This window comes from Hippoglossus hippoglossus, chromosome 8 (assembly GCF_009819705.1).
Source record: "Hippoglossus hippoglossus isolate fHipHip1 chromosome 8, fHipHip1.pri, whole genome shotgun sequence".
Taxonomy (NCBI): domain Eukaryota; kingdom Metazoa; phylum Chordata; class Actinopteri; order Pleuronectiformes; family Pleuronectidae; genus Hippoglossus; species Hippoglossus hippoglossus.
In genome coordinates, this window is record NC_047158.1 from 13732410 (window position 1) to 13747809 (window position 15400).

General features: G+C 46.4%; 1 protein-coding gene across 2 annotated transcripts in view; it reads left to right on the top strand.

Moving 5' to 3' along the window:
- The window catches only part of aatka (apoptosis-associated tyrosine kinase a), a 30258-nt gene extending 14898 nt beyond the window's left edge, over positions 1-15360 (top strand). The window contains exons 4-15 of one of the 2 annotated variants that reach the window (XM_034593970.1): positions 3261-3402; positions 6725-6804; positions 7292-7410; positions 7524-7611; positions 7730-7863; positions 8543-8627; positions 8739-8860; positions 9236-9385; positions 10126-13531; positions 13626-13791; positions 13881-14084; positions 14923-15360. In XM_034593970.1, the coding sequence (XP_034449861.1) occupies positions 3261-3402; positions 6725-6804; positions 7292-7410; positions 7524-7611; positions 7730-7863; positions 8543-8627; positions 8739-8860; positions 9236-9385; positions 10126-13531; positions 13626-13791; positions 13881-14084; positions 14923-14951 (4725 nt within the window). In that variant the 3' untranslated portion in view covers positions 14952-15360. Of the gene's footprint in view, positions 1-3260; positions 3403-3807; positions 6294-6724; positions 6805-7291; positions 7411-7523; positions 7612-7729; positions 7864-8542; positions 8628-8738; positions 8861-9235; positions 9386-10125; positions 13532-13625; positions 13792-13880; positions 14085-14922 lie in introns of those variants that run through there. The other variant, XM_034593971.1, reaches the window with a different exon arrangement.
- Positions 15361-15400: the final 40 nt, after the last annotated feature.

The window sequence follows — 15400 nt, forward strand, 5'->3', positions numbered from 1 at the left end:
ACTTCCTTATTCCCCATAAATAACAAAAGAGTAAATGGTCTTTAAATGGTCTGTATTTATACCGAGCTTTTACAGCCTTGGTGACCACTCAAAGCGGTTTGGTAAAAAAGGCGTAAAAGTAGTTGACGTTGTAGAAGAAGCTAACGAACAGATTACAATAACAAGAAAGCACATTGTCGGAAGAGTTTTCAGTTTCAGGGGGGGGGGGGGAATTCACAGATTCCGTAGAGGAACTCAGGAGATCCTATACAGACATTCTCCAGAGGGAATGTATACGGGAGGGACCTGAACGCTCTGGAGATTTTGATGTTGTTGGGAACGCGTCCGAGCAGCGAATCTCCTGCTGCGCTGTCCATGTGCGAAAGGTAAACTTCGATGAAAGTCCAGACCCAATTCGGCGGTCATCCTCCGCAGGTCAAGAAACGGCTAGAACTGGCAACCTTCTTGTTGTGATGTGACAGCGCTAGAATGTCAAATATTATGAAAATGTGCAGGTTATACGGGCCGACTTGAGTCAATAAAGTATGTTTGTCTCTGATATGGTTCATTGTGATTCCAAACACGACACGCCGCTGTAATGGTTAGTGTACTTCAAACTTTAAGTTATCAAATCTTCATGCCGCTCTCGTCGTTTGGCAGCATCACAGAATGGTTAAATGGTTTCCACTCTTTATCTCGCTCTCTTGGCACCAGCTCGACACTCAACATTTCACTCGTGAGGTGTGCTTGCTCGCGTGGGACTGAAAAAAAAAATACGTCGTTCCAAAAAGCTTCATTATTCCTCTCCATCGCGATGCTCTTACTGGAGCGTGCAGTGTTTGAGGCTGGATATTAAGTGCTTTCTAAACTGAAGGCTCTCCGGGGAGCGATGCAAGGCTGACTCACAGCCAGGTGCTTGCTTTCACAGTTCGCTCTGAGGAGAGTGGCAGATGGTTCTCCTGAATGAGAAACACACACACACACACACATGCCCATGTATGCACACTGGACACATGTAAACACACACACAAACACATACACAAACAGAGTGATTCAAATTAATCCAGCCTGCTACTCTCTCTCTCTCTCTCTCTCTCTCTCTCTCAGTGTTTCCTCCTGTTTTCTCTCCACTCTCTCTCGTCTCTCCCTCTGTGGTTGCTGCATGTGGGAGATAGGCTTTTTATGGGTACAACACTTCATTAACCGGGGACTGAATGGACGGGTGGATGGCCCGTTGCACTACCACCAGTATGGGTTTCCCCAACACAGCCACAGTGTTACAGACACAGCTAGATTGACTTGGCTTTGATGCGGGATATGCCCAGGACAAGAGCGAAGAGCTGCTTTGACTTAATGGCTCTCAATAAAAAGAGAGGAGACCCTGATTCTAAGAGATTTTCCATAACGCTCTGCTACAAAGTAAGATTATATGAAAAAGGACGTAATTGCAATCGTGGCATTATAATTACATGGCTTCAGTCACTCATTCATCTACTACTACTTCATAACAATCTGTGTGAACCTGTACCCGCCCTGCTACTGTTGAATAGAGACTATTTACGAAGAAAGAAATTAATTAGATTAATAATTAATAACAGTCTGCAATATATGTTTTATCCCATAGGAACAGCAGGACTTTGAGCGAGACATTACGTTTAATTATTAATTAATTAACAATAAGAGTTTAAATTATTGGTCATATTTTAGCATTGTTGCCTCACAGAAGGTTCCCTGTGGGGCTTTTTTGTGTGGAGTTTTCTCCGGCTTCCGAAGACATGCAGATTGGATTTATGTCATTGGAGACTGTAAATTGACGTGAATGGTTGTTTGTTTCTGTATGTTGGCCTTGTGATGAGCTGGCCATCTGTCCAGAGTGTACCCCGCCTCTTGCCCAACATCAGCTGCAAATGGCTGCACTCCCCCTGTGACCCTCAAAGGATAAGGGATATAGATAACGGATGGATGGGCTGTTTTTTTTACTCAGGAATTGTGCAGCTGCTGAACAAATGCTGCAAAGGGTGTGAACAAAGAATCCGAGGCGCATGAGCAAATGTAAATACATAACAATGGGGCAGTTGTAATTGAGCTGAATGTGTGGGATTCCAAAGGTCTCCTATGAGTTCATGCAGTTGTTTTACTGTTGACTCATGACAATAGTCTGCGAGTAGTCTACCGTGTGATGTGTCTCCTGCTGCGGCTTATGCAATTTGTCAACTGTTCATATACTGTTTCCTTTGGGTATGTATCTTCCACTGCAGTTTCTTCTTAGTGTCTCTAGCCCAGACGTCTGTTTCTCCGCTCAGACCTGTTCACAACTTACACACAAATCTCTGGAGCGTTCAGGTGAGGGTCGGTGCAGCAGGCAGGAAGCAACGTATAACTGATCACGCGTTTTTGTTCATAGCACACTGACACCGGCTGTCTCGACATCTTGCTCGCTGTCTTCATTGTGTACTGCACCGCATCTTTGATTTTGTAATTTTTTGCGTCTGCCGCATGTTAGTTTCGTCATCGACACCCCTACTCACTCTGGGTCAATCTCCCAGAGGATCTCCTGCCGTGTGCTCACTCACTTTCAGCGGACTTTATACCAGGGGACTGGCAGGAGAAAGTCCGCAGAAAGTCCGGAGGCTTTCCAGGCGGACATTTGCGTACACACGAATGCGTCCTCTGGAGAAAGTCCGGATGATCCCTGGAGTTGAGAGCATGTCTGAAAGCCTCTAGTGAGTGAGTGAGGACAGTTCCTAAAGATGTGAGGCTACATGTGAGGGGAAGGAAGAGACTCAATGTAGGATAATGATATTGAAATATCTGGTCACAAAACCACATTGATATCTGTCCCTGTCCAGTGTTTTTTTTGTACTTTTGTGGGGTATTACTTTACAATATATAATTCATTCTCTACTTAAAACATATGAAGGCGTAAAAGCGTGGGCCCACATTGCAGCACCACAGTGACAGTTTGTATGAGTCAGTGTTTTTCACAATAAGAGCCTTGGTTTGTATATGAAAGTTTACTGCGTATGGCAGAGACACAACGAGAGACAGAAGAGCTTTGTGTAGACAGTTTGAATAGCACTATGCATTAGTGTGTTCCCCTACAGCGTCTCTGCAGTGACCCACACAGAGCATCCCACAATGCACATGTCTTATGTATATGGTTGGGTGGGCGTGCCTCAGTGCATCTCCATGCCCTCACAGCTGAGCCATTGTCTCCCACCGTCTCAGTGGCGGGATGGTCTGGAGCGGATGACTAATCCCAGTTTGTGTGTTTGCACCAGGAGTTCGAAAACACAGAGGGAGAGGAGTACCAGGCAGATCTCTCCGTCCTGGCCTCGCCTTCCGCCCAGAATGGCCCAGAGGTCTACATCCTTCCCCTCACTGAGGTCTCCCTGCCCGTCTCCAAGCAGCCTGGCAGATCCAGTAAGACACTGCACAATACACTATCTGCACATATAACACCACAGATAAAAGATTATACAAATGACCTGTGTAGCACCCCAACACTGTTTTTGAGTTGCTTCCTCATGTTTTTCCATTTTTTTTAAATAATCTTATTGTCTCTTTTATGTTTTGCAGTATTTGGTATTAATTCCCAGCTCCTTAGCATCTTTAAAGTGAACCTCTACCACACCAACAGAGACTGTTAAAACTGGAATGGTCCAACACTCCCCTTATGAAACCACATTTAAATTCACTACATCAAGATCTTTATTTGGATCTGCACTAAATTGTCTTTTTTAAAGTCAAGATCCACGAATATTTTTTTTAGAAATCAAGGGAAACTGTGAAGAAGACCATATTTTGCAATTTTACAAACATGCGCTGCCTCCTTGGCAGAAGTAACAAGTTGTTGCCTCTCTGAAGCATAAAAGTAGTTTATGGCACATCTTACCTGCTCTATTGACTTGGATGGGATACATTTTAGTAGCTGGAACAGATGTGATTCCTGTCATTTCTTATCTTGTAGTTTTTGTCCCTTCATTCTCAGCCTCTCATTGTAAAGAATCCGACCAAATTATTTCTGGAGCTCTTTGTGTTATATTTAATACAATCCAATATGATGCATCTTCCTGTTTTACATGACTCTTACATAATCCAGCATCAGAATATCAGCACACGTCCATGTTATGTTGGATTACAAGAGGGTCGTGTTCTGTTTTCTGTATCCATGATCCTTCTCGCCAGGTCACAGCCTTTTTAAATTTTTTTCTTCAGGTCATTCTGCCTTAAGCGCACGTGCATGTGTGTGGTGTGTGTGAATCTCAGTTAACAGATCCATGGGTGCTCAATGTGCCTCTCCCTACATGACTCACTGGCTCTTTGTGCTGCACTCATACAGCCAGAAGGGAGGTGAGTCGGGGCTCAGCCTCCCAGGATGTAATTTCCACTAACGATTGGACAAGGCCGCCTCAGGCTCACAGCCAATCACCAGCCTCCCCTCCGTCCTCCATAGATACCCCTGCATGATTGGTCCAGGTGTTGCAGGGCGAGGAATGGATAAATGGCAAAAGGAGGCGAGATCATGACAGAGGGAAGAAAGTCTCCTTTCACTGAGTCAGCGGGAGAATCACACATTCTTCCTTTCTGATGTCGTAACAGTCAAATTTGCCATTTTTATTTGAATGTATAATGTTCGCAGACTTTGAATTTGGTTTGCTAATGTATGACAAAGGTCAAGGATTTAACATCATGTACGTCACAAGTCATTACCCCCCCCCCCCCCCCACACACTAACATACATGTTAAAATGAGCCTAGTGATTCCACAAAACGGCAGTTTTACTGGTGAATCTATGAATGGTGTATTCAATGAGCCAAGCATCACTCATACAGGCCTATTAACACAATATTTACCATTGATCAGACAGTGCTGTTGCTCACTTGTTGCTCTAATCTTTTAATTAAGAGGTCACATAAAGCTTTCCAACCGAGAACTGAGGCTCGATGCATCAAAGTGAGTGTTTAAAATGATTGTGTGTGTGTGTGTATCATTCCATGAGCCCACTGATCCTGCAGCCCCACTGGACCTGACCACCTTCTCCGGGAATGCAATGAGTGGGACGGGAATGCGCACTCACGCTCACACATTCCACATTTGGAATAATACCACGTCTTCATTTCTCTCTCTCCATCTGGAGAGAGGTGGCGGAGGCTGCAGAAGTGTGGGCCTGTTATCACCGTGACAACCTCTGCCTAGCGTTCCAGTGGAGAATGGGCCTTATGTGTTGCCTGTATATGAGTGTGTGTGTGTGTGTGTGTGTGTGTGTGTGTGTGTGTGTGTGTGTGTGTGTGCGTGCGTGCGTGCTTGGTTGACTGGTACCAGGAGACACAGCATGAGCGTGTTAGCAAGCCAGCCAAACAATGGCCCTGATTTAGGCCGGCTGGGCGGTGGGCGAGCATAAGGCCGGGCTGAAACGTCCGAGGAACGCACCAGCGGAGGACTGGCATTATGGGCAGAATACAGTGAGGGGTCTGTGACAGAATGAGGAGAGACAGGGGAAGAGTGGTGGCATGCACCAGGACCTAAGAGCGGGGGGGGGGAGGCTTCAGATAGGGGTGGTGAGTGTGTATGACAGAGGTCTTTTCTGCCTCTGACAGAGCAGTGTTTGTGTCCTGTTTGGCTGAGGAATGCTGCTGTCCTGGGTGACAGGGGATCATTATGTGGGCCTCATGTCACTACTGGATGTCTTGAAGCTGCACACAGAGCTGGCGCCTCAAACGGCACACCACCGACATGCGTGACGGTCACACCAGGTGCGATACATGAGCAGAAATTCTCAGCGCTCGGGGCAGAGTTCCCCCATCAGAACTCCCGCGTCGACCCATCAGCAGATTCGGTCCACCGGCTCGAGGCTGCGGTCGTTTTTTTCCATCTCGCTGTGTTTATTTGAAGATTTAAATACAGTCCGTATAGGAACCGAAGACTTCGGTGTTTCGCCTGACAGCTGGAGGGCTCCAGACGGGGACATTATGTGTGTTTGTGTGTCCCAGTTGGAAGATGAGCTCGGTGATAGTCAGTGTGAGAGGCAGCATGGCGAGCTTGTTCAGCTGTGCGAGGGCTTGGGGGTTAAACCCCGCCGGGGCTCTCTCACACACACACACACGCTGCGACCGTGGGCTCTTTCTCAAGTACACACAATGAGGCTAAGACGCCCGGGGTGGAGGCCGGGGCCACGGGCTCTCGGTTCTCACACTCTGGAGCAGCACCACATCCCAGCCTGGGACTCGGACTTGAGTCACGGCGCTCAGAGTGGCTGGCCGCTCCACTGCTCCATCATCATCTCCATTCTTGAAACATGAGGATTCATGGAGGTATTTGATTTTGTGAACAACTAAGTTTAAATTGCAGTATCGTGCTGTGTTTGTAGTGAATTGTATATGGTGGCTATTTTTTGAAGTACTTTTTTTTTATTATCTGGGAAGTAACAGGTTTGAGTTGATTTTCCTTCCGGGCGATCTCTCCTCTTTAGTTGACTTTTTATTGAGAAAATGTTTGGCTGAGAGCAGCTTCTATTTTGTCTGTCCGTCTTTGCAGTTTCCCTGCTCAGCATTTTTATTCTACATCTTCAAACTTTCAATTTTTTCCTTGATTTACTTTTCTCAATAAGTCTAAAGCTTATATTTCAGAAATCTCTTTTGGGTATTTTCATCATAATCACTCCTTTCCAACCATAGCAGGCTCTTTTTTCTCATCTCAAAGTGATCTTGCATCTTTTTTTTTTTTTTTTACTGTCCCCTTTCAGTCCAGCTGCTGAAATCCTCAGACCTTGGCCGCCATAGTCTTCTATATCTAAAGGAGATTGGACATGGTTGGTTTGGCAAGGTAAGACGTGTAATTTTTGTTCTTTTTGTTTTTTTTTAAACAGACACAGTCGCACACGGTGTTTGGGCTCTGAAACGACACCTTTGTACTCATCATCACATGCTTTGATTGTCTCTGCTGCATCTGTCATTACTGCACTAAATGTACTGTGATGTTCTTTCTACTCCGTGAGGAATGCGAGGGTAATGTGAGGATGATGATGTCAGTCCGGCGAAGCTAATCTCTGGCGCTTGTGTCAGGGTGTTGATTCCATGGGAGGGAGAGTTGAAATTCCCAGTCCCACTGAATTTGTTTTACAATTTACTGTACAGTACATGCTGCTGCAACGCTTCCCATGCTTTGCTCATGCATTATTCCAATACCAGTTTTATCTGATCTCACTTTCTAACCGCATGCTGTTGCCGATTGTGGTAAATTTGAGCCCACACTCCTAGGGTTTGGTGGAAGGTTTTGGTTCAGCTATTTCCACTTGTGTGCATTTACTTAGGTTCTGCTGGGCGAGGTCAGTGCGGGTCTCAGCACTACCCAGGTGGTGGTGAAGGAGCTGAAGGCCAGTGCCAGTGTTCAGGATCAGATGCAGTTCCTGGAAGAGGTGCAGCCATACCGGTCAGTTCACCAGTCCATAGCAGTTAAAGTATTTTTATTATTATCAGTATTAATCTGATTGTTGCATGTATGACGTGCATTCATACCTTCTCACATGCCGTCTCCTCTACCAGGACCCTCCAGCACCCAGCCCTCCTGCAGTGTCTGGCACAGTGCTCCGAGGTTACTCCCTATCTGCTGGTCATGGAGTTTTGCCCTCTGGTGGGACACAGTTTAATTATTTTTATCTGTCACTCACTCACACCACACTATTTCCTTTCTTGGTGTAGTGTCGTTTGCTGCATTCAGAAGCTCACACTCCCTAATCTCATCCTCTCAGGGTGATCTGAAGAGTTACCTCCGCGGTTGTCGAGTTGCTGATTCCGAGACTCCCGACCCTTTCATACTCCAGCGAATGGCTTGTGACATTGCCTCAGGGCTTCTTCACCTCCACAAATACAACTTCATACACAGGTACAGCTCTATGCACCTTCATCAACCTGAAACATTGATGCCCTTGAAAGGAAGAACCCACCAGAATGGTCAGTCTGCCCCCTGCTGGTCTCTCCCTGCAACAGCATCCTGGTGCTGCCTGAGTAGTGGTCACAAACTCCAGCATCAGTGATTTTGTTGCCGGGGGTGAGCCCCTCTCACTCTCAGCCATGTGGTGGCTGCCATAGTAACCAGTCAGTGGCTGGTGGGCTAGAAAAGCTCCCGGTTTGTGGAGGAGGTGATATGAAGTGACTTAATTTAGTCCGCCTGTACATGGTCATGTAAAGATTATTTTCTACATGGACACATTATGTGCTACTCTTTAACTACCTCCACCAATGAGGTTATGTTAACATCCCTGTCCGTTTGTTTGTAGGATTGTTTGTTTGTAGCAGGATTACACATAAACAACTGATTGGATTCTGTGAGATGTTTTTCAATAGTTTGCAGCATAGTTACAATATTGTATGTTTCAGTAAACAGAAAAAATGGGAAAGCCCAGTGTTTGCTAAAAAAAATAAAGCACTTTCCACTGCATAATGTTCTGAGTAAAAGTTCACCCAAAACTTGTTAAAGGGTATTCTATGAAATAGGGGTATGTTAATGCACAAAAGATGCATTGTTTCAGAGAAGTGAATTTCTTCTATCTTTCCACCGACAGCGACTTGGCCTTGCGAAACTGCCTGCTAACTTCAGAAATGTCTGTGAAGATCGGAGATTATGGCTTTTCTCACAGCCGATACAAGGTCACACTGACTTTTGATAGTCTCTACCTTTTATTTTCCAATTTAACTTATCTTTTTTAGTACTTAACTGTTTTTTGTTCTTTTGGTTGTTATTTTTATTTTCTTCTGCAGGATGACTACTACGTTACGCAAGACCAGATTTGGGTGGCCCTGCGCTGGATTGCGCCTGAACTCATAGACGAGGTCCACGGAAACCTGCTGGTTGTTGACCAAACCAAAAGCAGCAACATATGGTGAGATCTTCCAAGAGTGACTTTCTGTAAATATCATAGCATGTTTATTGAGATAACATTAGCATTACATTTATCAAATTAAAGACATGGTTCTATTCTGTACGCTGTATTCATGAATTGCTTTCATGTCGATTTGTAGGAGATCGTATTGCCAGAATCTTGATTGGTTGTTCGTCTTTTCCTTGTTTTCTTACTTGTGGGAGGATTTATGCATGAAAAACAGAATGAGTTCAGTTCGCAATCTTTCCTTTATTCATGAACCACTAGATATAGACATAAAGAAGGTCTGGAATGATGGAATTGAACACCTCATTGATCATTATCTGACATGTGAGCGGCGGACACGCTTAATGGTTATTTCCTCCCCTGCTGCAGGTCACTGGGGGTGACTGTGTGGGAGCTGTTTGAGCTGGGAAACCAGCCGTACAGACACTACTCCGACAGACAGGTGCTGACATATGCTGTGAAGGAGGAGCAGCTCAAACTACCCAAACCCCATCTGCAATTCCCCCTGGCTGAGCGCTGGTGAGACATGGTTGCCTGCCGACACACTCAGGGATTCACACTGTGCATACACATGAGTCAGAATGTTATGTATCTCGAAAGCACCAGATATACGTTTTCTACTTTAAGAGGCCTTCGATTATCTAACTGACCCATTACTTTCTGCCGAGTCACTATGTCCCGTTTTTTTAAAATTGGTTTCTGCTTATGGTGGCGCACCAGTTCATTGTAGCAATATTTCTCTTTGCTAGCAAGAGCAGATGATCAATACTCTTCCTATTTTTTAAGATCCCCCTGGCATCGACCAGAGTTGAATCACCTCATTCATCTTAACCAGGGGAAGCCAGCCAAATACGGTTTTTATTTATTTATCTTTCAAAATTGTTTTCCACTGAATTTCAATGGGCACCAGTGCTGAAGAGCCTCTCACACACACACACAGTGTAAACATATCCTGTCAGCAACTTCACTGCACTTCCTTCATACACACACATTATTCTAATGGCTAGTGACAATAACAAGTGGTTTTGCTGGGTGTTGTTGGAGAGTGTTGATTTCAAAAGTTCTCTTGTATACTACCTCATTGTTCATCTAGAATCAATTCTTGACATTTTGCCTATCCCTCTCTCCTTTTAAATAATAACCAACGGTATAAAGAATTGCTTCTCAGTGTCTTCACATGCAATCTGACTGGTAATATGTTTCCATTCTAATCTCTCTAGCTTTGTTTTTCTTCTTTTCTCCCTCTCCTCTCTGCCCAGGTATGAGGTGATGCAGTTCTGCTGGCTTCAGCCCGAGCTGAGACCCAGTAGCGAGGAAGTACACCTCCTGGTCACATACCTCTGTGCCAAAGGCTCCAGTGAAGCCGAAGAGGACTTTGAACAACGCTGGAACGCCTTGAGACCCAACCTGCTTGGCAGTACCTTTCACACGGCCACGTCCACGGCCCTGATCCTGACCCCTTCCCCCCCACCAGCTGACGTCTCTGGTGCAGACCAAACACAGGCAGTGGAGCTGGCCTCCTCTGCATCGTCCTCCTTCCCCCTCCTGGAACACTTCAATGACAGCTACCACTCAGACACCGGGGACGACCTACTGACCGTGACAGAGACCAGCCATGGTCTCAACTTTGAGTACAAGTGGGAACTGGCTCGAGCCGAGCAGCCGTACTGCTCTTCCTCCACCAGTGGGCCACTGGGCCAGGGGAACCCATATTACCAGGATATTTATTATTCAAGCCAAGGAAGCACCTCAGGAGGCTGCAATACTGACAGCCTGACCTCAGGTATATCCCTGTCTTATTACGAACCCGAACACCCAGGTGTGGTCCCAGTGTTGAGTGCCCACAGCCCCTCCGTCAGCAGTGAGTACTATATTCGCATAGAGGAACCAGTTGAATGTAACATTAACCTGGATGACAGCATTGTGGACTACAGCCCAGGACTAGAGGCCAGCAACAGCAGGTTGTCCTCTGAGAGTCGGACTGGTTCATCCATGGCACAGCCCAGTGCTTACTGGTCAACTGCTGACAATGCTAAATCTGCTGCCTACGACTCGGATTCAAGCCCCACTGTTAAACTAACCATCGACCCACTGCTGCGACAGGCACCCAGCGCAAGCCCTGTAAAGGTACGCCACTCCCACAGCCGCATCTCATCCAATCAGGAGGACGCGATCTACTGTGAACAGTCTTCAGCATACAAAACATGCCGGCAAGCCCGTCTGTCTGAACCGGACAACTCACCAGAGACAAACCATGTGCATCCGGTGGGGCGGCTGGAAAACACACGCAGTTTGTCACATGCAGTAAGCAGCCCCAGCTTAGGCTTCTGCGATCCCTACCTTGAAGCAAGCACCGGACGTAGCACAGTTAATGACAGCTGTCCTAATATGATGGGTCCCCTCACAAAGACGCTACCCATTGTTAACCACATTAGTATTGATGTAGAGGCAGACGACGGCCTGCTGGTGGCCCAGCGGAGAGGTGAAGACATTGAGGATGACCTTTTCTCAGACAGTGGTAACTGGACCTCAAACCATTCAGCGAACAACAATAGCTTGACTTTTGAAAGCAGACAGACAGAGAGCGGGCAAGACGGTTATCTGGACCTTCCCTATATTTCCCATTCTAACTCAACAGAATTATGGTCTTTAACCAAGGCCACCACCAAAACCTTCCAGAGCTCCATGTCTACTGGGACTCTGGAGGCAGGAGTAGGAGACGCTGGTTGTAATGCTTGTAGCGAGCCCACTGAATTGAGTTCCTACATTCACTTATGTCACAAAGAAAGAGATGAAGCTGCCACTCCAATGGAAAGGAGCTTCACTGCAGGAAATAGAAGAAATATCGATTCTAATACCAGCTCCAGTGTAAATTCCAGAGGTACAGGTCGCGGAATAGTGAATGGGAAATATGAAAGGCAATTGTTTCGTAATGGAGACAGACTGTACTCTGAGCCTAAGATGATACCTGAGACAAGCTATGTAAAGTCCCCATCCTCTTTCAAGGATCCTCAGGCTGGTCAAACAGGAGCCTTGTCAGACAAACACAGGGCTAACATGTGGGAAGGGGTTTCATCAGGAATATCTCTTGGTCTTGGAGACAAGAGGCTAAACTGTCCAGAGACATTGGAAAGCGGCAGAGCTCGGGATGGTAAAGTGAGGGTTAGAGAATCCAGCATCAGCCTGATTGAGATTGGCGACTACAGCGAGGACGACGATGACGACATTACAGATATTACATCAGGTATCTTTGCCGACTTCAATCTAGATTTTGCTGAGGTAGAGGAGGACGAGCTGAGCCCATTGAAGAATCTGAAGGGAACCCCTGACTCTGTGGACACCCTTAATCTGTCCTCATCGATGGCAAGCCACAGTGATCAGGCCTTCAGCCCCGACCCCTTTAATACCCCCATCTTGCCCAAATCCCTGGACAGTGGCTATGACACTGAGAACAACGAATCTCCAGAGTTTCTTTTCAAAGAGCTTGGAGATCCACGAGGTGGTGATAGGAGCCCGGGCCTGGCTGGAGACCCTGAATTTATACAGCAGGTGGGTTTAAGCCAGGGTGTCTGCACTTCCAACAACACCTCAGAGCTACAGTTAAAAAGCCTGACTGATAAGAACCCGTACAGGGACTCGGCCTATTTCTCCGACTATGATGCTGAAAATGAGAGGAGCCCTCAAGAGGAAGGCAGTAAGTTCTTTGCAGGTCCAACTAACCACGAATTCCACACTGAGAAATTCAGCTCTATTAGAGATGACGATCCATTCAAGAGGAAATTCAATAAAGAAGAGAACTTAACAAATCTGAGACACATAAAAAGTTGTGCTGCGGTGAATCTCTCCGAGGCTGGCCCAAGCTCACCCCATCCCCTTCCCACCCCCGGGCTGTCAATGCTAACACCGTTCCCTCCGCAGATGGGCGGCTGCCTGACCAAAGAGTCCGCTCCCGCAGAAGATGACCTCGGACTGGGGACGGAGCACTCAGGAGAGGAGCCTTCCTCGGAGCTCAGCGCCTCCATTGTGTCCGAACCGTCTTCCACTGTCCAGGAGGCCTCGGCTAACCACGTGGAAGGGAACAGAAGAGGGAACAATTACTCCCCTGTCCGGTCTCTAAATTCTGACTCCACCATAACTGATTGCGGAGATGAAGCCGCCAATGAAAATGAAAATGGTGACGGCTCCACAGAGGAGGAGGAGCTGCCCGAATTCAATCACATCAGGGAGGAGACTGAGAACAGGAGGGCGGGCGTGACTATAAATGAGGACGATTTTGAGGACATCGATGCAGAGGAGTGCGACTCACAGGACAGTATATGCGAAGAATCCAACGGCCCTGTTGTCCTGTCGACCTCCTCATCGCTGCTGGAGCTGTGTGGAGAAAATGTAAGAGCGCCACTGGAAGAGGCGGAGGATGAGGATGACTCCGACGACAGCGAGTCCGATGAAGAGTTGAGGACCTACAACATCCAGGATGAAGACAGCGACGAGAGTGAGGAGGAATTCACCACAGTGCCGGTGGTGGTAAGCGACTGCAGCAGGGCCCGACACCTCCGCAGCCTCCTAAAGATGCCCCCCCTGCTCACCCACTCCTGTGACGAGTTAGAGAGGAAGAAAAAAGCGGTGTCCTTTTTTGATGGCGTCACGGTGTTCCTTTTCGACCAGGTACATTGCTACTTGTGCTGTGTGTATTGCCTGTTCATGATTTGATTTTACTGTATCAGAGTTTGTGAGAAAGGTTTTCGTTCATGTCCTCCAGGAGAGTCCCACAGGAGAGCTGGCCGACTTCACCTTCTCCACAGGAACGGAGGAATCTCCAGAGTTAAACGCCTCTGACCATCAGCCACATCCTGACCCTGAACTTGAAGCCCAGGCCGGCGGGACATTATGTGACTCTGAAGAAACTGACGGGAGCTCAGAAAAGGGTGAGTTTGTCAGGGACATTAAAACACCACACACTCATCAGGTTGATTTATCCCAGATGCTTTAGTGGGACTGTCTTGTGTGCTTTCAGATGGTAGTTATGAATGGGAAGATGACCTTTCATTTGATCCCCGTCCGTCTTCACCTGACACCCTCCCAGAGCCCCAGTCCTCACCCACATCCACCTCCAACAGTCCCGAGGCTCCCAAACCTGCAGCTGTGGCACTCAACCGTTTTATGGTCTCACGATTCTCCATCACACACGTCTCTGACTCCCACATAGACTCAGAAACAGGTCAGTACTAACACTTTCATGCACAATTTCAACTATAGACCATATTCACGCAGCGGCCATCTCCCTCTGACGTCACGCTAAGGGTGGGAAGTCTGTCTGGGATGTCCAGTAAAGCCTGTGCAAGAATGGCGAGATGACCGAAAAACGTAACTTGTTTACGGTCACTTGTTTTTGAGCAAATTGAATAATGCGCAGGTGAACATGCTAACATCCCAGATAAAGGATTCAGCAACTACATTGAATTTTACATCCATGAAGTTGAAGGAAAGCTCAGCATCTCCCCGGCAACATAAGCAAACTTGCCCCACATTAGCTGTAGGCAAATAATTAGGGTAAATATGCTGTGTTACACTTCCTATTATATGACTTGCATCCTGGAACACAGCAGTATGACTTCAAGACTCCGTAATGGCTGCTGTGTGAATATGGGCTATTGTGCAATATTAAATCTATTTTCATTGAATAAAATAGAACTGTATATCAAACAAAAAAAAAAAAAAGATGGAGTAAATTAAGTTTGCCTAAAAAATCAGTGCCTATAATGTATTTTTGGTGTATAGGTTTGAAATATAGCTGGAATTAACGTTCATGTGTGACCAACAGTGTGCTACAAACAAAATCAGTCTATTGTATATTTCTATGATTATTTGACTCTTTTTGGGTGGCACGGTTGTGCAGTGGTTAGCACCGTCGTCCCACAGCAAAACGGTGCTGAGTATTGAGACGAGTTAGCAGAATTAGGGACAAAACTAATCATCTTTAAACGCTGCCTTTTGAAACACTCTCACTTTAACCTGTTTGGTTACAATACTTATTTCCAATCATTTTTTTCCAACAGGCGGCGGTGAACATAATCCAAAAGACTGAGTGCTCCCGTGGTCCTGACCGGAGGAGGCCGAGTCCTGGTCCTTCTCAACACATGAAAGCATTATTATTGTATTCAGATGTTTTACAGAGTTTTTATTTTTATTGACGTTTGGGGCATCTGACTGCGGAGACCTTCCCCGAGACGGTGCCTCATACTGTAGTGAAACACTGTTGATGATTTGCACACTTTGTTCTTTATTTCAGTTCTATGATGAGAGAGAGAGAGAGAGAGAGAGAAAGCTGCTGGTATGGCAACCAGGGAAACGGATACACAATCTGATTCTATTGTATGCAGAAAAAAAACAAAACAGCATTCAAGTACAGTACAATAACCTGTGCTCAGTGCAGCGTCGCTTTGTGTCGGTCACCTCACAGATCCTATAATTTATGAATTTAAAAGAAAATAAATTTAAAATAAGTAATGACACGCCAGGCTTCCTTGCTGCTCC